Here is a 23,357-nt window from a genome sequence, read left to right on the forward strand (position 1 = left end):
AAAGTCTGGTGCTTTAGATACTGGGGGAGGAGGTGGGGACCTCTGTTCTCGGCCGAAGGGCACCCAGCACAGCGCTGTGGGACGCCGGTGCCCCCACCTCAAGCACTCGTGACATCTGTGTCTTCTGTGGGGCCAAGTGCGCCCACAGAGGAAGGAAGCCCCATGCTGAGCTCTGCTGTGTGGAAGGCCCACCCTCCTTCTGGGCCGTGAGGGCCTCAGGCACCTGTGAGTGGCCTCATGCACCAGGTAGAACCCACAAACCGGCGGGGCAGCCCACAAAGCCAGACCAACTGTTAGGACCTCCTGGCAGTCCTCAGAAACATTTATTAGACAGTTCTTTCCAGACAGGAAGACCCACGCCAACAGAGCCATGGGCGGGCGCGGCTTCCAGCGCCCCACACCCCAGGGGAACAAGCCATGGGCGAGACACCGCCTGCCGCATGGCGGGGTCACTTCTCCAGGGGTGCGTAGTTGAGCAGCTTCTCGATCAGGTCCACGTGGGCAAGCAGCATGCGGCGGCAGCAGTAGCGCTTCAGGCCCAGCGCGTCCAGGGCGTCCCTGCAGGTGGGAGAAACCGGGTTGCAGCCTGCTCTTCCTGGCAGACAGAGGGCCTCGCCCGGCGGAAGCAGCCCCCTCGCCCCTCCCAGAGACGCGGCCCCAGCCACCCTCAAAGCCTCCTGTGTGCGGGCACCAGCGTGGCACCCAGACCTGGCCTGGGGCATCTCGGGGCGGAGTCTGGGGCAGGCTGCCAGCCCCACGCCCAAGGTAAGAGAAACCCAAGTAAGAGGGTAGGTGTTGCAAGAGGGCATCAGAGGGCAGACACACTGAAACCATACACACAGAAAACTAGTCAATCTAATCACACTAGGACCACAGCCTTGTCTAATTCAATGAAACTAAGCCATGCCCGTGGGGCAACCCAAGATAGGCAGCTCATGGTGGAGAGATCTGACAGAATGTGGTCCACTGGAGAAGGGAATGGCAAACCACTTCAGTATTCTTGCCTTGAGAACCCCATGAACAGTATGAAAAGGCAAAATGATAGGATACTGAAACAGGAACTCCCCAGGTCAGTAGGTGCCCAATATGCTACTAGAGATCAGTGGAGAAATAACTCCAGAAAGAATGAAGCGATGGAGCCAAAGCAAAAAGTACCCAGCTGTGGATGTGACTGGTGATAGAAGCAAGATCCGATGCTGTAAAGAGCAATATTGCATAGGAACCTGGAATGTCAGGTCCATGAATCAAGGCAAATTGGAAGTGGTCAAACAAGAGATGGCAAGAGTGAATGTCGACATTCTAGGAATCAGCGAACTGAAATGGACTGGAATGGGTGAATTTAACTCAGATGACCATTATATCTACTACTGCGGGCAGGAATCCCTCAGAAGAAATGGAATACCCATCATGGTCAACAAAAGAGTCCTAAATGCAGTACTTGGATGCAATCTCAAAAATGACAGAATGATCTCTGTTCGTTTCCAAGGCAAACCATTCAATATCACAGTAATCCAAATCTATGCCCCAACCAGTAATGCTGAAGAAGCTGAAGTTGAACGGTTCTATGAAGACCTACAAGACGTTTTAGAACTAACACCCCAAAAAGATGTCCTTTTCATTACAGGGGACTGGAACACAAAAGTAGGAAGTCAAGAAACACCTGGAGGAACAGGCAAATTTGGCCTTGGAATATGGAATGAAGCAGGGCAAAGACTAATAGAGTTTTGCCAAGAAAATGCACTGGTCATAACAAACACCCTCTTCCAACAACACAAGAGAAGACTCTATACATGGACATCACCAGATGGTGGACACCGAAATCAGATTGATTATATTCTTTGCAGCCAAAGATGGAGAAACTCTATATAGTCAGCAAAAACAAGACCAGGAGCTGACTGTGGCTCAGACCATGAACTCCTTATTGCCAAATTCAGACTTAAACTGAAGAAAGTAGGGAAAACCACTAGACCATTCAGGTATGACCTAAATCAAATCCCTTATGATTATACAATGGAAGTGAGAAATAGATTTAAGGGCCTAGATCTGATAGATAGAGTGCCTGATGAGCTATGGAATGAGGTTCGTGACATTGTACAGGAGACAGGGATCAAGACCATCCCCATGGAAAAGAAATGCAAAAAAGCAAAATGGCTGTCTGGGGAGGCCTTACAAATAGCTGTGAAAAGAAGAGAAGCGAAAAGCAAAGGAAAAAAGGAAAGATATAAACATCTGAATGCAGAGTTCCAGAGAATAGCAAGAAGAGATAATAAAGACTTCTTCAGCGATCAATGCAAAGAAATAGAGGAAAACAACAGAATGGGAAAGACTAGGGATCTCTTCAAGAAAATCAGAGATACCAAAGGAACATATCATGCAAAGATGGGCTCGATAAAGGACAGAAATGGTATGGACCTAACAGAAGCAGAAGATATTAAGAAGAGATGGCAAGAACACACAGAAGAACTATACAAAAAAGATCTTCACAATCCAGATAATCACGACGGTGTGATCACTGACCTAGAGCCAGACATCCTGGAATGTGAAGTCAAGTGGGCCTTAGAAAGCATCACTACGAACAAAGCTAGTGGAGGTGATGGAATTCCAGTTGAGTTATTCCAAATCCTGAAAGATGATGCTGTGAAAGTGCTGCACTCAATATGCCAGCAAATTTGGAAAACTCAGCAGTGGCCACAGGACTGGAAAAGGTCAGTTTTCATTCCAATCCCAAAGAAAGGCAATGCCAAAGAATGCTCAAACTACCGCACAATTGCACTCATCCCACACGCTAGTAAAGTAATACTTAAAATTCTCCAAGCCAGTCTTCAGTAATATGTGAACCGTGAACTTCCTGATGTCCAAGCTGGTTTTAGAAAAGGCAGAGGAACCAGAGATCAAATTGCCAACATCCGCTGGATCATGGAAAAAGCAAGAGAGTTCCAGAAAAACATCTATTTTTGCTTTATTGACTATGCCAAAGCCTTTGACTGTGTGGATCACAAGAAACTGTGGAAAATTCTGCAAGAGATGGGAATACCAGACCACCTGATCTGCCTCTTGAGAAATCTGTATGCAGGTCAGGAAGCAACAGTTAGAACTGGACACGGAACAACAGACTGGATCCAAATAGGAAAAGGAGTTCGTCAAGGCTGTATATTGTCACCCTGTTTACTTAACTTATATGCAGAGTACATCATGAGAAACGCTGGACTGGAAGAAACACAAGCTGGAATCAAGATTGCCAGAAGAAATATCAATAATGTCAGATATGCAGATGACACCACCCTTATGGCAGAAAGTGAAGAGGAACTAAAAAGCCTCTTGATGAAGGTAAAAGAGGAGAGTGAAAAAGTTGGCTTAAAGCTCAACATTCAGAAAACAAAGATCATGGCATCTGGTCCCATCACTTCATGGCAAACAGATGGGGAAACAGTGGAAACGGTGTCAGACTTTATTTTTCTGGGCTCCAAAATCACTGCAGATGGTGACTGCAGCCATGAAATTAAAAGACGCTTACTCCTTGGAAGGAAAGTTATGACCAACCTAGACAGCATGTTCAAAGCAGAGACATTAATTTGCCAACAGAGGTTCGTCCAGTCAAGGCTATGGTTTTTCCTGTGGTCATGTATGGATGTGAGAGTTGGACTGCGAAGAAGGCTGAGCACCGAAGAATTGATGCTTTTGAACTGTGGTGTTGGAGAAGACTCTTGAGAGTCCCTTGGACTGCAAGGAGAATCAACCAGTCCATTCTGAAGGAGACCGGCCCTGGGATCTCTTTGGAAGAAATGATGCTAAAGCTGAAACTCCAGTACTTTGGCCACCTCATGCGAAGAGTTGACTCATTGGAAAAGACTCTGATGCTGGGAGGGATTGGGGGCGGGAGGAGAAGGGGACGACAGAGGATGAGACGGCTGGATGGCATCACTGACTCGATGGACCTGAGTCTCAGTGAACTCCGGGAGTTGGTGATGGACAGGGAGGCCTGGCGTGCTGTGAATCATGGGGTTGCAAAGAGTCGGACACGACTGAGCGACTGATCTGATCTGATCTGTCGTCATTCCACCAGCTTCCCTGGAGCCTGGTGCAAATGCTAAGGCTGTCCAGTGCTTCCCAGTCCACCCAACCAGCTGCACCGAGAAGCCCGGCTGGCTGGCACGCTCCAGGTCCCCAAGGTTCACATTTTGATAAGGATGGGGCTGTCCACACAAGGACCAAAGGAAGACTCTCATCTAGGGTAAACTCAGACAAGTAAGGCGGTAAGTGCAGTGCCAAGGGGCAAACACGGAAGAGACCCCACAGAAGCCCGATGACGAGGGCTATGTGATCAGAAGCTTGTCCGATGTCCTACAAAAGCCTGTGAGTCTGCAGGACACGGTTTGTTGTTCAGTCGCTCAGTCGTGTCCGTGACCCCATGGACCGCAGCACGATAAGCTCCTCTGTTCTCCACTATCTCCCAGAGTTGGCTTAAATTCCTGTCCATTGAGTTGGTGATGCTACCTAACTATGTCCTCCTCTGCCGCTCCCTTCTCCTTTTCCCTTCAACCTTTCCCAGCATCAATGTCTTTGAGGACACAGGGATGGGCCTAATAGCAGGGAGACCTTAGGGAGCTGATGGACAGAGGTGGCCAGGGGCCTATTTGCGGTGGAGGCGTGGAGCCAGGATACTCGAGTCCCCAGACACCAGCGCTTGGCAACCAGCTCCCCTCCTCTGCCTGAACTGCGGCGTGGGAGACGCTTTCCTGAGAGCAGGTCTGGAGAACAGGGCTGGCAAAGGCTCGGGGAATAAAAGCCTTGCCAGGGTCACCTGGGATCTAATGAACGTCCCTTGCCCCTGACCTGGAGGCCTAGACCCCTGACTGCCGCCTCAAGACCCCAACCCGTCAGGCCTGGATCCTCGACACCCCGCCACCCCGGGCCCCGCTGGCCGGGGCCCCCACCCGCCACCCCGGGCCCCGCTGGCCGGGCCCCCCTGCCCCCGCCCCGGGCCCCGCTGGCCGGGCCCCGCAGGCCGGGCCCCCCTGCCCCCGCCCGGGCCCCGCTGGCCGGCGGCCGGGAGCGCGCCGCTCACCCCTCGGTGTACTCGGCCTGCAGCAGGCCCAGGTAGGCCTCCCACTTGTTGCCGACGATCTTGCCACACGTGAAGCAGCGAACGGGGATGATCATGGCGGCGGCGCGGGAGCCAGAAGCTGCGCGGCCCGGCGGCCCGACGCCCGGATCCCCCGGCGCTTCCGCCCCGGCGCGCCCATGGCGCGGGGGTGCCGGCCCGGCCCGTCCACCTCCCCGCGGCCGCCCGGCGCTGCCGGCGTCCGCCTCCCGCCGCGACGGCGGCTCCTCCGCCCGGGCGCGGGTCCGGGGTCCAGGTCCGGGGTCCGGGGTCCAGGTCCGGGGTCCGGGGTCCAGGTCCGGGGGCGGGTCCGCGGCGGGAGCCCCCCGCACGCACCTTGGTACGTCCCGGCCTACGGCGTCCGCGCGGGGCCGCAAGGGCTCGGCGGCGGCGTTCGCGTTCCTCGTGCCCGGCTGACTGACGCCGCGGGCGGGCGCGAGGCAGGTACAGCGCCCCCGCCGGGACGCGGGCGGAGTGCGGCAGGGCCCGCTGCCCGCGCCCGCGCCGGACCCGCGCGAATCGGCGCCCCGAGCGCAGAGCTCGAGCCGCGTTTCAGCAACAAGTTGCGAGCCGGGTCTGGGGCGCGGAGAGCGGCCAGAGGGGCCGGGCAGGGGGCGGCCTCTCCTCCTGGAGCCGCTGCCCACCGGCACTCGGAGGTCTCTGCGCAGAGTCCGAGGGACCCTCGAGGTCGCCGCCTGGCCCGGGTCGCCCGCACAGTAACGGTCCCGGCCCGGTAGCTGCCCGTATCCCTGGAGGCGGGCGGGCGCGGGGCGACCCAGCCGGTGGGGGGCTCCGGCCGTCGCCGCGGTCAGCTTGGCCCCCCTCCTGCCTTCTTCCCGGGGGAGGCGCTGGCGGCCCAGGCCCCAGTCCGCGCTCGGCCGGGGCGGGCGCCTGTGACCCGGGAGCGCCGGCTCTGAGGGTCAGGAGGGCGCTCGGGGTGTCTTTTGAGCTGAGACTTGAAGAGGCCGGACAGAGGCTCTGGGAGCTGGAGGCGGTGGGGGTTTAAAGGGAGCGGGGGGTGGGGGGCGCTGTGTCTCGGGAAGTGGCTCGAGGTGAGCCCCCTGATCCTGAGCCGGCGGCTGGGGGAGGGCCGTGTGCACCGAGAAGCAAGGAAGGCTCCCTGGAGGAGGCGTGCTTTGGACGGAGGAGGGTGGCCTAGGCACTCAGGCAGGGTCTCCTCACGTTTGCTGGCCTGGGGCGTCAGGGTCTCTGGTTGGGGTGGGTGGGCCCACCATGTTGGGTCCCAGGCGTCAGCTCAGAGTCCTCTTGGGGTGGGTGGTGGACTCTGACTGTAAGTCGAGGGGCAGGGAGGTGGAGGTCCCAGGGTCCCGGGGAGGCTGGCCAGCGCTTCTGCCAGCCTGGAGTTTGGCTCTGGTCACCCTCCCCAGTGGCATTCACCGTCCCCCACCCTGCCACGTGCGGAGCCACGAGCAGAAGCCACTTCCCTGCCCTGCCTGCCCCCCCTTCCCAGGCTGACTGGACGCACATCCTGTCCCCGGCTGGGATGGGGCCTTGAGTCACAGTGGCCTGGGGTGGACCCAGGCTCAGCTGTAGAGGCGACTGTGTCTGCGGAGGTGAGGGGGACAGGCGGGGGGCTCTTCTAGAGCAGGGGTGGGTGCTGCGGGCTTCCTGGGGGAGGGGCCCCTGGTCCACCGCACCCCGCTCTGGCCCAGCGGCTGTTTACTCGCAGAGACTGAGGGGCGGGAGAGCCAAGTTGACATTCCTGGAATTCTGAGAACTGCGTGTGGATTTGGAGGGGGACTCCTCCCTGCAGCTCCCTGGTTTCCCAGGAGGGGCTTGCTGAGCGGCGTGGCGGCACAGGCCGCCCGCACACGTGTGCTCGGAGGCCCCTTGGGCACTTGGCTTCCGTGCCCACTCCGCCCTGGCTCAGGCCTGGCCAGGCTGGACCTGAGGACCCTAGGGGGCCTCACCTCAGCCTTCTCCCCCGCTGGGCCTTTTCCCTCCCTGTGGGTGCTGAGGGGGCAGGCTGGGCAGGGGCAGAGAGTGCCCCAGGGGCCTGGTGCACTCGTGAGGGCGCGGTGGGCGGGACAGGCCCGCGGCAGGGGCCCTGGGGGTGAGCGCAGATGTGGCCCAGGCCTCGGGCTTGGCCTGGAGATGGGCAGGGAGAGTGAAGCGCTGGGTTTCCAAGGAGGGGGGTCCTGCCCCGACAGGCGGGGGGGTGGTGTTCACATGTGGTCTGGAACCCGTGCGCCCTACTTCCTGCCAGAGGAGGGTCACTTCAGGGCAGGCGGGGGACAAGGGGAAACCCGTGATCAAAGCTTCAGCCGCTGAGACCCTGTGGCCCGGGTGTTGTCCTGGAAACGCCACCTAAGAGACGGAGCTGCCCAGGAGGCAGCTGACCCTGCGACCCGTCCTGGACCACAGCGTCCACCTCCCCTTCTGTAAGGGGGAGGGGGCCGGAGGCCGCACAGCTGGAGGGGCGGGGGTCCCAGCACAGCCCTGAGCGCCCAAGCTCTGGCGGCTCTGGGTAAGCTGTGCTCACACGCGGGGGGCGGTGTGGTGAGCGGGGTGCGTGGATGCCTCGTCGGAGTTTGACGGGGTCGCCCACCTGCTGCACCTGTGGTGACCCTCTGGGCCCCGGGGGCTGGGGTACCGGGCGGTGTTTGCAGACCAGCTCTGCAACCTAGTGACCCTGTGGACGGGCAAGGCCCTTGAGGATGGCCCGCTCGGCCCTGCATGGGGCTCCCAGAGAGCACTGGTGTACGGGGGCGGGCTGGAGTGTCAGCGCCCAGGCGGGGAAGAGAGCTCCCAGGTCCCGGGGTGGCGGGAGGGTCCTGAGGGGAGCCCCTGTCCTCGGGGTTGGCCTCACTGGGCCCGGGGAAGTGCTGGAGGCCCCTGGGTGACTTCTTCCATGGGGACCCCTCTCCTGGAGGCAGTGTCTTCCAGGCCAGGGGGAGGAAGGCCTGTGGGCCTGGGTGCTTGCGCGCCCCTCCCCCGGGGTCGGGGGCTGAAGCAGCAGCAGGAAGGCCGGCTCCGCAGGCCTGTTTGTGTTGGCGGGGCCTCCTGGCTCCTCGCAGCCGCCTCAGAGCCGGCAACCTGGGGGCCCGGGCTGGGCGGCCAGCTCGGCACCCTGAGCTGCGGGCACGCTCACCGGCTCTGCTGGGGCCCGTCCGCCGCAGGCCTCCGAGGTCGCCGGGCCAGCACTCGCGGTGTTCGGGGAGGTCCTTCTCTGAGCTGGGCCTCGGTCTGGCCAGGTAGGTGCCCACACTCCCCCGGGCTCCCTCCTACCCCTGCCCCGGGCCCCGGAGGGTCCCAGAGGCCCAGCCTGGGGCTGGCAGGCTGGGCAAGGGCTGTCTTGGGCTTCTTGCTCTGCCCATCCTGATCGCCTGCTGCGTGTGTTATTCTGGGGACCCAGGCCTGTGCGGTCCTGCACACAGAGGAGGCCCAGAGCAGGCCGGGGGGCAGGAGGCTTCCTGGAGGAGGAGGCCGGGCTAGGTGAGGCGCGGGGACAGCCAGGTCCTGTCTGGCCCTGTAGCCGCCACCCCCACAACTGTAGGCTTGAGTCTGGGCTGCCCTGGATGGGGTGGGGCCCTGGGTTCACGGAGGGGCATGGCGGTCACCCGTGGAGGGTCCCGGGGCTGCACTGGGTGAGGGTCTAGAGGGGTCGGAGGCTGGGAGGGGTGCGGGTGGAGGTCCCCCTCAGGGCCTGGCTAGGAGGCCCATCTGCTGAGCCAGGTCTGGGGGTGCGGCTGTGGAGGCGGCCTCAGGGCTGGGGGCGTGGGTTTCAGCGTCTGCAGGGTCGCTGTGAGCTCCGGAGAGGGGGCCCCCTCGCGCCCCTGCCCTCTGTACTCCTGGGCCTGAGCCCCTCCCTGGGCGTGTCCTCCCTGGGCGCAGGGGCACAGGGGTCGCTGAGGCTGGGGTGGGGTCCTGGGCCTGGTCTGGGTGCCTCCTTTCTCACAGCGGTGGGTGCTGGTCACCCCCCGAGTGAGGGAACGGGTCTCAGGCTGCCAGGGCTCCACCCGCTCCATGGCTTCGCGTCTGCCGCAGGTGTGGGTTTGAGAGGACGCGCGGCAGAGGGCGGCCCGGGAGCGGGTGGGCAGGGTGGGGGCACGTGAGCCTTTGCTGTCTTCTGCCGGCTGCTGGAAGACCACCAGCCCCCCACCCCAGCTGCAGGGAGCCCCTGTCTGAGGGGTCAGGCATGGGGGCGGAGTGTGGCCTTGGCCCTCCTCCCCCGAAATACTTGGCTGGTAGGGGTGACAGAGTCCTCTCTTCATGCAAGTCCATTAAGGGCACATTAATGGGCCTCGTGACGCATCGCAGGCTGGCTCTGCGGGGAGGCTGGGGGCTCAGGGCGTTGGTTTCTGGGAAGCGGGAGGGCGTGGGATGCAGGGCCCTGGGGGACGTGGACCATCAGGCTGGGCTCCGGGCTGCGGGGCCGCTGGGGGCTGGACGGCCTTCCATCTGCTGACCACGTGTGTTCTCCGAGTGCAGCCCCGTGCGGGCACGCTTGTGCCTCCAGGCACCTCAGAGGGCGGGGAGGCAGCCCCTGGGCTGGGCCCTAAGTCTGAGCACATGGCCCCCGGCCCCCAGCCGCCCTCTCTCCCTGCAGGGATCCTGCCCTGGGTACAGAGCCCCTGCGGAGGCTGGGAACGAGGTGCAGCGTGGCCTCCACTCCGCCTGTCTTCCCTTCACAGAGCTGCGGCTTTGGCCTTGCTGACCGCCCTGCCGGCTGGCCAGCCCTCAGGACCACTGTGCACCGCCCGCCTTCTTCCCCGGTAAGCCAGGTAGGGCAGGGCCTCACTGGTGGAGGTTCTCCTGGTCCTGGGACAGCCCGGGACCAAGCTAGTCCGGTGTGGCCCTCTCGGCGTGTGTCCCACTGCTGGGGGAGCTGCTGGGCGCCGGGGGTGGGGTCCCGGAGCTCGCCGGGGCCATGTGCTCTCGTCCGTGTTCCCGCTGGTCCCGGCATCCTTGGTTGTCTCCAGGGTGAATCTCAGCTCAGGCTCAGCGGCTCACGGCGGGGGCCAGAGCAGGGTTTTAGAGACTGGAGGGGGTTTTCAGGAGTTCTGGGGCATTGGCATGGTGTTGGCCGAGTGAGGCAGGGGAGAGGTCACCCTGGGTGCTGGGTCCCTTGTGGCAACCAGCCAGCCTTGCGGTGGGCTGAAGGGTGGAGGGGAGGCTCCCGGCCCCCAGCCCTGTCCTCAGAGGCGCTGCCCTTCAGCCCGCCTGTGCGCACTGCACCTCTCAGGGCCCTGAGTGGCCGTCCCTGGCTTGGGCGTGTGGGCTGGCAGAGTTGGGCCAAGGGGGAGGTGGCCAGGGGCTGCTGGGGGTCACCAGGGTCTCCAGGGGTCGCCGCTGCCACGTGCTGCCTCAGCAGCGCTGCGGCCAGCAGTCTCTGCAGAGCCTGCGGGGCACCCTGCACGGCTGGCCTCCCCACTGGGCCCTGGTTGGCAGCGTGCCCTCCTCGGGCGCCCAGCAGGGCTCACTGGGCCTTAGTTGGCAGCATGCCCTCCTCGGCGCCCAGCAGGGCTCACTGGGCCTTGGTTGGCAGCGTGCCGTCCTCGGCGCCCAGCAGGGTTCACTGGGCCTTGGTTGGCAGCATGCCCCTTTTCGGGCGCCCAGCAGGGCTCACTGGGCCCTGGTTGGCAGCGTGCCCTCCTCAGCGCCCAGCAGGGCTCAGGCTTGGTCTCCTCACTGCCACTTTGTCGCCTCCCCCAGCTTCTTTTTCTCCCTCCCCCTCCTCTCCCCGTTCCTTTCTTCCCTCTGAGTTCTGCTGACCTTGGGCGAGTTGAGTCCTTCCCTCTTTCGACTGCAGCTTCCTGCACCATCCGACAGGGTGGGTGCTGCCCTGGGTGGCCTTGGTGACCGGGTAGACCCAGTCCAGGGCGGGGGACGTCCCTGCCTGTCGCACCACCCTCCCTGAGGCCGGGCCCCCTGCTGAACCGAGAGGAGGAGGGGGGCTGCAGGCAGGAGGCGGGGGCGTCTGGGCCCGGGCGGGGGTCTTCCCTCCACACCCAGGGCCTCCACCAGTGGGGTGGGCTGTGGGGGCGCAGCAGAGGGGCGTCTGTCCCGTCTGCCTGCACAGCACCAGGGCACAGCACTCCACCCGTGCAGGGCCTGGAGCTCCAGGGTGCTGCCAAGGCTTGTGTGCAGGTGTCTGGGAGGGGCCGGTGCGACGTGATGGTCAGGGCACCTTCGTCAAAGATTATGGAGACTCTCAAGACAGTGGCAGCAGCATGTCCCACCCGCGAGGGGTCCTGTGTGACTGCACGTCGCACGTGCCCAGGAAGCCAGGACCAGGGCGAGGGCAGAGGGTCCCTCGGGCTCGGGGCCTGGAGGGGCTGCCAGCCCTGCACACGCCTGTGGCCTGCGGCCCAGTGACGACTCCCACACCCTGCCTGGCGGGCTGGCCGCCCTCCGGGCTCCCCCTGCCCCGGCCCCTCCCGGAGGCTTGTCCTTCCCCTCTGCCTGGTCTCCCGGGACCGCCCCCGGCTGGGGTCCCCAGGCTGACCCATGGCCCCGCGCAGCCCTCGCCGGCCCGGGGTGCACCCCGGGTGTGTTCCGGCTGCGCCCCCTGCGCTGCCTCGATCTGGGCGGGGAGCCGGAGCTGCCCCACATCGCCCCCAGACAGCAAGTGGGTCACCCCTCATCTGCAAAGCGCTTTGCCTTTCGCGTGCGGTCGGAGGCCGCCGAGCCCGGCCGCCAGCGGGGTCCCGGCGCGCTGCGGCTTCCGGGCAAGGCCGGGGCGTCGCGCCGGGGCTGAGAGCTGCCGGCCCCGCGCCCCCAGCCCCCGCGGGCGCTCGGCGGGCGGGCGGAGGAGCGGCGGGCGGGGCGCGCCGGGGGCGGGGTCCGCGCGGGGCGGACCGGGGGCGGGCCGGGGCTGCGATTGGCCGGCGCGGGGCGGGGCGGCCGGAGCGGCGGGGCGGGGTCCGCGCGAGCCGCGCGGGCCGGGCAGGCCGGGGCTGCGGCGCGCGGGCAGGTGTCCGCGGCCCGCCGCGGGTCCTAGCGGAGCGGCGCGCCGGGTGTCCCCGCGGGCCGGGGCGGGGAGCCCGGCGGCCCCGCGCGATGCGCCGCTCGAGCACGGACGAGTCCACGTACCGGCGCAGCCCGTCGCCGCCGGGCAAGGAACCGGGCTCCGCGCGCGGCGGCCCCTTCTTCGGCCTGCACGCCAGCCCCGGCCCCAAGGCGGCCCAGGCGCGCTACACGTCGCCTAAGGGCAACAAGTACGTGGTCTTCTACCTGGACCTGTCCTTCATCTTCCTCCTAGAGCTGAAGCGCTGCAGCATGGCGCGCGGCTGCCTGCAGGGCGTCAAGTACCTCATGTTCGCCTTCAACCTGCTCTTCTGGGTGAGTGGCGGCGGGCCCGGGTCGCCGCTCCCGCTGGGGGGTGTGGCGGGACACTGGGGACGCTGGCTGGGGCTGTGTCTGGGGTCGCTGGGGCCAGGGCAGCGCGGCTCCTGGGGGTTCCGGTACTGCTGGGGTCCGCCAAGTCTGCACCCTGGGCGGCCGCCCTGCGTCCCCTCCGCTCTGTCTTTTGCTGAGACTGGACGTGTCCCACACCTGCCATGGGGCAGCGTGGGGCCCCGCGCCTGCCCTCTGCCGGGCCGCTGGCTCCTTCTCCTCCGCCGTGCCCTCGCTCTTCGTGGGCACAGCCTCCCCAGCAGACCCGCCTTCCTGGCTCCAGGGACCGCACTTGCAGAGGGGCTGGGGGGTGGTGGGGCTGGGAGGGCGAGCGCTCCTCTGGACCGGCTCCTGGGCAGGACAGGGGCTGGGGGTCAGCGGGAGGGCTGTCTGGCCCCTCTGCTGCACCTCCAGCCAGGTGGGGGGCTTCTCTAACTTTCTCTAAGGTGGCTGGGTTTGCTCAGATGAGGTGCCTGTGTCCAGGGTCAGAGCTGTTGGTGCTACAGGGGGGCCCCCTCCCTCGAAAAACCCCAACACTGGAGGACAGAGTTGCCGTCCAGACCCAGGTGGGGGGGCTGGGCGTGCCTGCGGGGGTGTCACACTTGCACCGGGAGCAAACCCGGCCGGGCCTGGGGCCCCCCAGCTGGGCTGCAGGGCCTGTGGGGAGATGATGCCAAGGTCACAGCCACTCCATCGCTAATTCCTGACGCCGCTCTCCTTCCATGGTGGGAGCGTGGGGGCGTGGCTGTCCTTCCTGCGGGGGCTCTGGACCCCAGAAGGAGGCCGCGGACTGTAAACTCATTCGCCTGAGCTCCACTTACCGCGAAAGGCTCAGAAAGCACCACCTTGCTGCCCCTCCTGTCTCTCCTGGGCTCTGGCCTAAGAAGTATGAGGTCGCTGGGAAGAGGGGGAGGCTCCTGCCCCAGTTGCCCACCTCCCCAGGGGTCACTCAAAAGGTCGTTCTCTGCAAGGAGCTCCTGGGAGGGGCCGGGCCTGGAACTGAGAAGCCCCCAGAGGCCAGGAGCGAGCAGCAGAGGCAGCTGAGGCTGCGCTCTGCCCAGGAGTGGGGGTCGCGGCTGTCTCCTCCTTACGGGGCCCTGGCCAGGAGCAGGGGCACCAACCAGGATCGGGGGCACTGGCTAGGACTGGGGGGCGGGCACCGACCAGGAGCAGGGCACCGGCCAGGAGCAGTGGACACTGGCCAGGAGCGGGGAGCTGCGGCCAGGAGTGGGGGGCGGGCACCAGCCAGGAGCGGGGGGCTGCGGCCAGGAGCTGGGGACACCAGCCAGGAGCGGGGGGCTGCGGCCAGGAGTGGGGCACCGGCCAGGAGCGGGGGGCACCGGCCAGGAGTGGGGGGCGGGCACCGGCCAGGAGCGGGGGGCTGCGGCCAGGAGTGGGGGGTGGGCACCAGCCAGGAGCAGGGGGCTGCGGCCAGGAGCGGGGGACACCAGCCAGGAGCAGGGGGCTGCGGCCAGGAGTGGGGGGTGGGCACCGGCCAGGAGTGGGGGCACTGGCCAGGAGCGGCGGGCACCGGTGTGGTGAGCGGCGAGCAGCTGGCAGGGTCAGTCTGCCCCGGGCAGTGTGACGGGAGAGGGCTGCAGGTGGCCGTGTGACTGGTGAGCAGGAAGGGCGGCGGGCGGATGGGGGATGGGCGGGGGCAGGGGGAGGTTCCGGGGAGGCAGGACCTGCTTCTCCACCCCCCCACCCCGCCTCCTCAGAGCCGGGGTATCTGCTTGTTGGGAGGAGGAGAGGGGGCCCTCGAGGGGCCTGTGCCCGGGGGGCAGCCCCCCAAACGGCCCAGCAGAGCTGTCTCTGCCCTGTGAACCCCGAAGGTGCCTCCACCCCAGCTGCAGGGCCGACACGCTCCAGTGATTCCTGCCCTGGATGCCGTCCTCAGCCCTGGAAAGAATAAGTCAGGAACCCCTGGGGACCCTCTCCAGGGCTAGAAAATCCAATCCCTTTATTATCCAATTACATTTCCCAGCCAGGTGCCCTGGCCCGGGGGCTGGCTTGGTCCCTCCACACCCCACCTTGGTGCCTGGCGGGGGTCTGCGGTCGGAGAGAGGACCCCCAGGAAACACTGAGGCCAGGGGTGGTGAGCGTGGCCGGGGGGGCTGGCTGGACCCCCACCCCGCTGGGCCCAGTGCAGGTCAGCTGGGCCCTCGCTGCTGCTGACGGGGCTGCGGGGGGTGGCAGAGCCCCCCTTTCTCGGGATCGGCACATTGCTCTCTGGGGGTGCTGAGCCCGCACTGGAGGTATGTTTTGCCCCGGTGTTTCCTACTCAGGAGAGGCTGAGGGGAGGTGGAACGCCACTTGCAGGTCAAGGTGTGGTGACCCCTTGGGCTCCCTCTTGCGCCCGCAGCCCAGCAGGGCACACTTCCCCTTGAGTCGTCCCGGAGCCCCCTTCTCCACTGCAGACCCCGCGGGCCCACCTTGCACCCGGCTCTCTCCGCCTGGGCCTAAGCCGGCCTCCCCAGAAGCGCCTCCTGCCCCTCCCGTCCGTCCCGGGGTCCTGGCTGAGTGTGGGGAGGGGGCTGGCTCTGGACGCAACCGTGCTCTGCTGGATGGGTTTTCCCTGGGGGCTCCTGGACGGGGTCCGGAAGGGCCGGGCTGGGACCTCCAGCTGCAGGTGCTCGTGTGAATCTGCTGGGTCCTGTATGGCCTGCGGGTCAACAGTGTGGCTCAGGAGAGTCGATGGTATCCTCGGTGCTTGCGAAGGGGTGCCCTGAGATGGAGCAAGGCCAAGGCAGGCTGCAGGGGGCACAGGGTGGGGTGAGGCCCAGGTGCTGGCCAACCCCCAGACTGTCCACCCACCCAGGGCCGCCGGGCCCTCCAGGGGAGGCACAGCTCCACTGGAGACACCGCCGCCTTCCAGGGGCACCGCTACCTTCCAGGCGTGCAGGTGGTGGGCAGCTTAGGGCTGGGGTCCCTGAGTCAGGGGGATCCCCTGGGGACGAGGGCTGTGTGTGGGGATCGGGAGGTGTGGTGGGGCTGAGCAGCCCCTGGGCACTCTCCCTGCCCCTCCCCAGCTCTGGGGGGTGCTCAGGGCTCCCCGGGGCAGTTTCTGCAGTCATGGGGGTGGTCTTGGTGGTGGGGGTGGTCCTGAGTGGAGGCAGGGCTGGTTCTGAAAGGCGAAGATGCTCCCGTGATTGGCTGGGCCTCAGCCTGCAGCCCGCCGCTCCCGGGCGTGGTTAGCTTTGCCGCGTCCCCCAGCCCTGTCCAGGCAGGAGCGCTCCCTGCCCTGCCTCCCCCGCAGCGTGGGCCAGGCCCGCCTGTTCCCGTCGTCTGTTACCCAGGCCTCCCAGGTTCCCTGGGCAAGTCCCACTCTCTGTGGATCCTGTGTCCCCCCACCACCAGCCCAGGGTACGCTTGGTTTTCCCCCTTGAGGAGCTGCAGACTGAGGCCTGGCCTCTGGTCCCGGTCTCCTGGAACGGTGAAAGAGGGCCCAAGGGCCAAAGGGCTCTGCAGACCTGGGACCACCTCTGCTGGCAACCCTACCCTCGGGGAAACAGGCAGGCCAAGGGGCCCTGCTGGAGGTCATGGGGCAGGGCCGGGGGTCTGCGGACCTCAGCCCCCGTGACTGCTCTTGGCTTGGGCTTTTTGGGGGGGGCTGGGGGAGGCTGTGTGTCCTGGTTCCGCTTTCTTCCTGCAGTGGGGAGGGGGCGGGGTGGTGGGGGTCCTGCTGCCGGCGACCACGAGCCGGGGTGCGTGGGCAACGAGTGTGGGAAGCCGGGGTCCTTGGCTGTCCCGGTCAGGTCAGGGGTGAGGATGCCCCAGGACGGCTGTCCCGCATGAGGCCCATCTCTGGGGCCAGCAGCTGAAAGACAGGGCCTCTGCGACCGGGGGTTGGTCCCCTGTGGCGGCAGCGGTGGGTCTCCCTGTCCCACCCCTACCAGCACGCCAGCCCCATCCGATCAGGGGCTCAGTGGGTCTCACACAGGTTGGGGGTGGCAGCAGTTGGGCAGGGGGCCTCGGGAGCTGTTTGGGGCAGAGAGGTGTGGCTTCAGCCCCTAAGGGGGCCGGGGGCAGTGAAGAGGCCCCGGGGCCTGTGTGGGGGTTCAGCCCGTCTGCTCCCCAGCTGCCCCGGAAGGGCAGCCCCCTCCTCTAGGACACCGGTCTGTGGGGCGGTCAGTGGGCTGGCGTCGGCCCCTCTCTCGCAGCCTGGAGGGACGCAGGGCTTTCTGGAATGTAAGGAAAACAATAACAGTCAGTTGCACAGATTCTTTGTTTCTGGCCGCGCGGCACGTGGGCTTCGAGTTCCCGGTCTGGACCAGGGATCGGGCCCGCTGCTCTGCAGGTGCTCTTCCCCGCTGCGCCGCTGGGGCAGCCCCTTTGTTGCACAGAGTTTCTGCTCCCCACCAGGGTGGTGCTCGAGCCCCGGCATTCAGGCCCCCTGCCCCAACCCTGGGCACCTGCAGACCTGATTTCTAGCCCAGGGGACAGGTTTTTCCACCCTTGAACTTCACAGAGATGGGATCCTCCCTTCCCCTGGGGCTGTTCTTGGCTGGGAGGGGGATGTCACCCCAGTGTGCCCGGCCCCACCCCCGAGACGGTGCCAGCTGCCTGGTGAGGGGCTTCTGACACACGCTTGGCCCCTGTGGGCATCTGGCCCTTCACCCCGTTCCAAGGATCGGGCCAGCTGCCCGGCCATCTGCCATGCCGAGCCACGTGACTGGAGGGCTGGCGCCCCCCGTGGGCCTCACCAAGGGGCCCCACCTGCCTAGCCCTAGGCCAGTCCCCCAAAATATGGACAAGAAAAGAGACAGCAGGAGGTGGGGAGCACAGGGGGTCGGGTGTGTACTCCAGGTGTGAGATGGAGACAGGAAGGTCCTGGGGACTGCAGGGTTGGGATGGGGGGTCTGGGGGGTGCTGCCGTGGAGTGGGGGTCTGCTCCTGGGCCCCAGCAGGACTGGGGAGGGGCAGGGAGGACACAGTGGGATGGGGTGGGGTGGTGTCCCCTGCCCGCTGCTGCCCGCGGGCCCGTCCTGGGAGGGACCTCAGGCGCTTCTGCGTTGCTCCTCCGTCTGGGTTTCACAGGGCCCGTTTCCCCCGTACTCGGAGGCTGTAATTTTCCTGCCAAAATGTTTTAAAAGCTGCCTACGCAGAAGCAGCTTCACAATTACAGGTAATTTTCTTACCCATGTGCCCGCATCGTTTTCGCGCGGTTGTTGGTGGCTGGCCTGTGCCTGAGTGCGGAGGGCCGGGTGACGTGTCTGGGTGTCGCCGTGGGCCAGGTCTGCATCACGGCGTGTGTGAGGCTGCCCCGGGTGATGCCGTCACGGGCGGGCCCAGCCCTGCAGGACGCTCCCCCCAGACGGCCTCCCGTGACCCTCCCCAGGTCCCCGCGGGGCCAGGGGCTCGGAGGCGCTCATCCTGTGGACCAGAGCTGTCCGTGCCGACCTCGAGGGCGGAGCCAGCTGGCTGGCTGTTGGGTTTTAGAGGAAGGTGCTCCCCTCTGCTCAGAGGCAGCCCCGCACCCCCTACCAGCGCCAGCCTGGGGGTTTGGCCTGGGGCTGAGCCCCTGGAGCGGGAGAGGGTGTGCCTGGTCAGCAGGGATGGGCAGGCGCCGGACCAGGGTGCCTGCTTCGGCTTCTGCTGGGGGGCAGCCCCTGCCCCTGACCTGGGTCCCCCTCTGCTGCGACGCTGGGCGGAGGCCAGGGGAGACTGTCCGTGTGTGTGGTCCACATGGGCACCTGGAGAGCCCAGGGACCTGGGGTGGCCCTGAGCACCCGTTTCCTGCCCGTCGGCTGGTGGGAGGGCTCGTGACCCGCGCCCGTCCCGGCCTCTTCAGGGTCCCCTGATGGCGCCCCCAGGCAGGGGCGGGTGCCCTGCTGCCTCAAGTGGCCTTGCCTGCGGTCAGCACTGTGGACAGCTCTGTCCCTGCACCTGGTGGGGGCCTGCCACATGGAGGTCATCCCTCTCCCACAGGAGGGGCGCACACACGCGTGCACATGTCTCCTTATGGGGAAACACTCACGTGTGCACACATCTCCTTATGGGGACACACACTCTTACACGTCTCCTTATGGGGACACACATGTGTGCACATGTCTCATGGGGACACACACGCGTGCACATGTCTCCTTATGGGGACACACACATGTCTCCTTATGGGGACACACACACACACGTGTCCTTATGGGGACACACACTCTCACATGTCTCCTTATGGGGACACACACACACACGTCTCCTTATGGGGAAACACGCGTGCACACGTCTCCTTATGGGGACACACACGTCTCCTTACGGACACATACACACGTGTCCTTACAGCCAGCAGACCCTGCCCAGCCTGGACACACACAGACACACACTTCCTTACGGTCAACAGGCCCTGCCAGCCTTGGGCTCGAGCTCCCATTTCATCTCGGGGCATCCCCGAGGCTTCAGAGTCCCAGCTGGCTGTGGTCCCCCACCCCTCTAACCGCCCCCGCCCCCCCAGGGCCAGGCGTCTCCCCGGATTCATCACCGCCTGGCCTCCCCTGCCTCTTCCTCCTGTTTGAATCGATTTTTGTAAGGAGCAATTATGAAGTTCAGTAAAAGCTGCAGTGGTCGGGGGAGCGGGCCAGGGAGTGGGCTGGTGTGGGCTCGGGGGCAGCCCCTCCGGGGGGATGGCTGGGGCCGAGGATGCGTGGGGGGACCCAGCACGGCCGGCAGGCCAGGTGGTCAGCGGGCGCCTGGTGGGCTCCTCACCCGCGCCCCCCTCTGCGCCCTGGCCCAGCTGGGCGGCTGCGGCATCCTGGGCGTGGGCATCTGGCTGGCGGCCACGCAGGGGAACTTCGCCACCCTGTCCTCCTCCTTCCCGTCGCTGTCGGCCGCCAACCTGCTCATCGTCACTGGCGCCTTCGTGATGGCCATCGGCTTCGTGGGCTGCATCGGGGCCATCAAGGAGAACAAATGCCTCCTGCTCACCGTGAGTCCAGTGGGGGAGCAGGCCGGGCAGGGGGCGGCCCTGACGGACACAGGCGCACGTGTACACGTGCCCCCACAAGTGTGCCAGGCACAGCCCGTCCGACTGGCACTGGGCCTGTTTTCTCCGAGATCCCCTCCCAGCTCCTGTCCCAGCCCTTTCAGCCCCCCAGGACCCTGTGCGGGGCGGGTGGGGCCGTCCGTGCGAGCCGGGTGGGCCGCGCGGCTGAGGCTGGCGGTCCCGGCCCGCAGTTCTTCGTGGCGCTGCTGCTGGTGTTCCTGCTCGAGGCCTGCACCACCATCCTCTTCTTCGCCTACACTGACAAGGTACAACTGCCCCATGGCGGGCACGGGGTGCACCCTCCCAGAGGCAAGGGGGCGGGAGGGGCTGAAAACAGACCCTAGGGACCCCAGCTCTGCATGGACAGACGCCAGGCCCAGTCCGGCTCTGGTTGCAACCACAGGTCCTGGCGGCCAGGCCTGGGGGGAAACAGCAGGGCCTTGGAGGCTCCAGAGAGTCTGAGCACCCAGGTGGCCCCCCGTCTTCAGCTGCGTGTCAGCTCGATGGGGATGTCTCCCACCCCCCCTGCTGTTGCTTAATGACACACATGAGGGTGCATTTACATGTTTTATTCTCTGGTTATACCCCAAGACTTATTTTTTGTTCATCTGGTTTAGCTCTGGCTACTGGAGCTCTGTGGCTCCCACATCCCTTACCTGCTCCTCCAACACCTCCCTCTCTGCTGCTAGGAGACACCCCCCACATCCATCCTGGGGGGCCCCTGCCCCAGCCCTGGAATCTGCCATTTCTCCAAGGAGCCTGGTTCCTTTATGGAGAACGAATGGTCTTAGGAACCAAGATCTGGGCCTTGTTGGCCGGCCACACAGAGCCGTGGGTCCCGGTGGGCGTGTGCAGACACTGCCCTGGGTGTTCGGTGCCCGTCTGTCTCCATCTGCAAGTTAACTGCCATAAGCTCATGCTGATGCGTCTGACTCGGATCCCGTGATTAGCACCACGAGAGGCCCAGGGAGACTTTGGGGCGCCAGAGCTTGGTGGTGCCTTCTGGGAGGGGTGACTGCAGGGAGGCAGACAGAGGGCACCGGGGGCCAGCGTGGGCGCGGGTCTGGCCGAGGTAGGTGGAGCTGGCTGCAGCGTGGCCCTGCCGTCCTGCAGATCGACAGGTATGCCCAGCGGGACCTGAAGAAGGGCCTGCACCTGTACGGCACCCCAGGCAACGTGGGCCTCACCAACGCCTGGAGCATCATCCAGACCGATGTGAGGCGGGGCGTGGCGGGGGCGGGACCCGGGTGTGGCCGGGGGAGGGGAAGGGCGGGACCCCTCTGCGCACAGTCCCAGCCCGCCTCTCCCCCGCAGTTCCGCTGCTGTGGAGTCTCCAACTACACCGACTGGTTCGAGGTCTACAATGCCACACGCGTTCCTGACTCCTGCTGCCTGGAGTTCAGCGAGAGCTGCGGGCTGCACGCGCCCGGCACCTGGTGGAAAGCGGTGAGTCTGTGCCCTCCAGCCAGCCGCGGCCCAGGCCCCTGGGGGCGAAGGGCCGACCTCGCCGCCCCCGTGACGCCGACTCTTCCTCCAGCCGTGTTATGAGACCGTGAAGATGTGGCTCCAGGAGAACCTGCTGGCCGTAGGCGTCTTCGGGCTGTGCACGGCCCTGGTGCAGGTAGGAGGGGCCCCACCCCAGCCCTGAGCCCGAAGAACAGGGCAGCAGAGGAGGCTGGGTCCCCGGCAGAGGTGCAGGGGGCCTCCTGGGGGATTGCCACAGATGGCGTCCACTGGGGGGGGTGACCTGTGACACCTCAGGGACAGACTCCTGAGCTGAGGGTCTGATCTCCTCGTGGACGGAAGCACAGCCTGGGTGCCTCTGCTGAGGTCTGTGCACTGGCCGTGTTCCCACACCCCTGCCCAGGGGCTCTGGGGGGAGGCGGGTGGTCACAGGACTGCCCAGTGCAGAGTGAAGGTGGGCAGCGCAGACCCTGGTGAGGCCCGGCTGGCCAGCCCCAGCTCCCTAACTTTCATGCAAGACCTGAGTGCCAGCCCCAGGGTAGCACCAAGCAATGTCAGGGCCGCCCGTTTCTGGGGCGCAGGCAGAGGTCACAGCCAGACACTCCCAGAGGGGTGATCGCAGTCAGACAGAGGAGTGGAGGGCAGCTGTTGGGGGCCCAGCCTGGAACTCCTAGGCCCTGAGACCAACAGAGCCCAGGATGGCCAAACCCACTCCAAGGGGAACGCAGGTCTGGGTCTGGCCCACGGGGTGCCTCTAGGCCTGGGGGGCACGCCCTGCCGGAGGCTTCCCCAGGGGCCGCTGGCCGCGGTCCTGAGCGGCCCGCCCGGCGCCTGCTGTCCCCGCAGACCTTGGGCCTGACCTTCGCCATGACCATGTACTGCCAGGTGCTGAGGGCAGACGCCCACTGTGCGTAGCTGCCCGCTGCCCGCCGCCCTGCTTCGCTGCCAAAGGACGTCGCCCCAACCCCCCCACCCCCACCCCGGAGCCAGACCTCTCACCAGCCTGGGCCTGGGAGCCCCTAGGACTCCTGGCCTCAGGAGCGCCGTGCCCAAGCGGGCGGGGAGCAGGGGTCCATGGGGGCTTCTGGCGCTTTTCTTGCCCAAGTGTTCTCCAGGGCAGTGTTTCCCCACCAGCCCTGTCTGGGTTGGGGTGGGAGATGAGGGGCTCCCCGCTGGCCCTGGTGCTGGAGACAGGCTGCAGGTGCTCCCCCACACCCCACAGCGGGGCCACGGCAGGCTCCGGGCACGTCTAATAAAGTGTGGGCAGCAGCCCCCCACCCCGTGTGTCTCAGTGCCTGACCCCGGGGAGCCACACCCAGGCAGACCCTGTGGGCCCTGCACCCACTCCCATTGCCTGGTGCTTGGAGTGGGGCTCCTGGACGGGCGTGGCCCCCCTGCCTGCACGGGTCAGCAAGGAAGCCCAGGGGGTGGGCTCCACGCTGCGGCAGAGGGGCCCCAAGTCTTGCTGACCCACCCGTGGCGGATGCTGTGGGTGCTCTGTCTCTGTGCCCCCGCTCCTGACTTGGGGGTGCTCCCCCAGCCTCAGGGCCGCCGCCTCCCCCAGGGGTGTCCTGAAATGGAGCTCAGCCCCACCTTTCCCCTTCGTTCTGTTCCCATCTTGTTCCTGAAAGCTTCATCCCTAAGTGTCACTCGTGGGTTTTGTGAATAAAATGGGCTGTCGGGATGGAAGCAGCTGTCACAGGGCCCAAACTGGGGAAACGGCTGAAGTGCACGGAGGCACCTCGGAGACGGGGCTGGGACTCTCTGGGGCACCCAAGCCCCTGCCCCCGGCCCGTGGCAGGCTGCTCGGCCTCCAGGCCCTCCCCCAGCGCCCGCAGGCCCACCCTGCCAACCACCCCCACATCCCTGCCGTGCAGCAAACCTGCCCTGAGGACACCTGGCCAGCCACTTACTACCGCACAGCTCAGACCACCAGGGCACCTAAGCCCCTCCCGGCCGCCCACCTCGTCCCATCCCGTCCCCATGTCCCCCCTGTCCTCCGTGGAAACCCCCAGAACACCAGGGATGGTCAGAAGTAACAGCAGATCACACCTGGGAACGTCTAGGCGCCACAGGAAGCGAGTAGAAGTGAGAACGTTCCGGCCAAGCCGTCCCCCAGCCCCGCTGGCGCCCTCTGCCCCGTGCCCACGGCCCCGCTCGTGCCTCTGTCCACCTCTGCCTACGAGGCCCCTGCATGGTGGGCTCTGCCGCCCCTGTGTCTCGGGGAGGACTGGCAGGCACCCGACTCTGCTTCCCCTCTGGCTCCGTGGGACGCAGGGGGCCCTTGTCTCCAAGGCCACCCTGCCTGCAGCCGTGTGTGGGTCCCCTGCCTCTGGGGGGTTCCTGGGATCCCCCTCCCCTGTGGATGCTCACAAGGGTCCAGTGCCAGGCCCGCCTTCCCAGCTCCCCGCGCCCTTTGCTGGTTCCCCCATCCTCCAACCCAGGCCGAGGAGCCTTCTG

At 65.4% G+C, this 23,357-nt stretch overlaps 2 protein-coding genes across 12 annotated transcripts; one reads left to right on the forward strand and one right to left on the reverse strand.

Moving 5' to 3' along the window:
* Positions 1–304: 304 nt before the first annotated feature.
* On the reverse strand, positions 305–5,230 carry POLR2L (RNA polymerase II, I and III subunit L). Its single transcript, XM_055580490.1, has 2 exons — positions 5,066–5,230; positions 305–558 (listed from the first exon to the last, which is right to left on the reverse strand). The coding sequence occupies exons 1-2, from the start codon at positions 5,158–5,160 to the stop codon at positions 450–452; spliced, it is 204 nt and encodes a 67-aa protein (XP_055436465.1). The 5' UTR covers positions 5,161–5,230; the 3' UTR covers positions 305–449.
* A 271-nt stretch (positions 5,231–5,501) lies between these two features.
* Positions 5,502–22,172, forward strand: TSPAN4 (tetraspanin 4). 11 transcript variants are annotated; one of them, XM_055580479.1, is made up of 10 exons: positions 6,144–6,675; positions 8,242–8,316; positions 9,672–9,837; positions 12,327–12,406; positions 19,185–19,376; positions 19,625–19,699; positions 20,547–20,648; positions 20,748–20,879; positions 20,971–21,054; positions 21,744–22,172. In XM_055580479.1, exons 4-10 carry the CDS (start codon positions 12,344–12,346, stop codon positions 21,810–21,812), a joined length of 717 nt encoding a protein of 238 aa, XP_055436454.1. In that variant the 5' UTR covers positions 6,144–6,675; positions 8,242–8,316; positions 9,672–9,837; positions 12,327–12,343; the 3' UTR covers positions 21,813–22,172. The 11 variants fall into 11 exon arrangements, with proteins under 11 accessions (XP_055436460.1, XP_055436456.1, XP_055436454.1 ...); XM_055580484.1 differs by having other exon boundaries at positions 9,757–9,837; XM_055580485.1 differs by lacking the exons at positions 6,144–6,675; positions 8,242–8,316 and adding an exon at positions 5,502–5,545 and having other exon boundaries at positions 9,757–9,837.
* Positions 22,173–23,357: the final 1,185 nt, after the last annotated feature.

Source organism: Bubalus kerabau, chromosome 5 (genome assembly GCF_029407905.1).
Source record: "Bubalus kerabau isolate K-KA32 ecotype Philippines breed swamp buffalo chromosome 5, PCC_UOA_SB_1v2, whole genome shotgun sequence".
Classification (NCBI taxonomy): domain Eukaryota; kingdom Metazoa; phylum Chordata; class Mammalia; order Artiodactyla; family Bovidae; genus Bubalus; species Bubalus kerabau.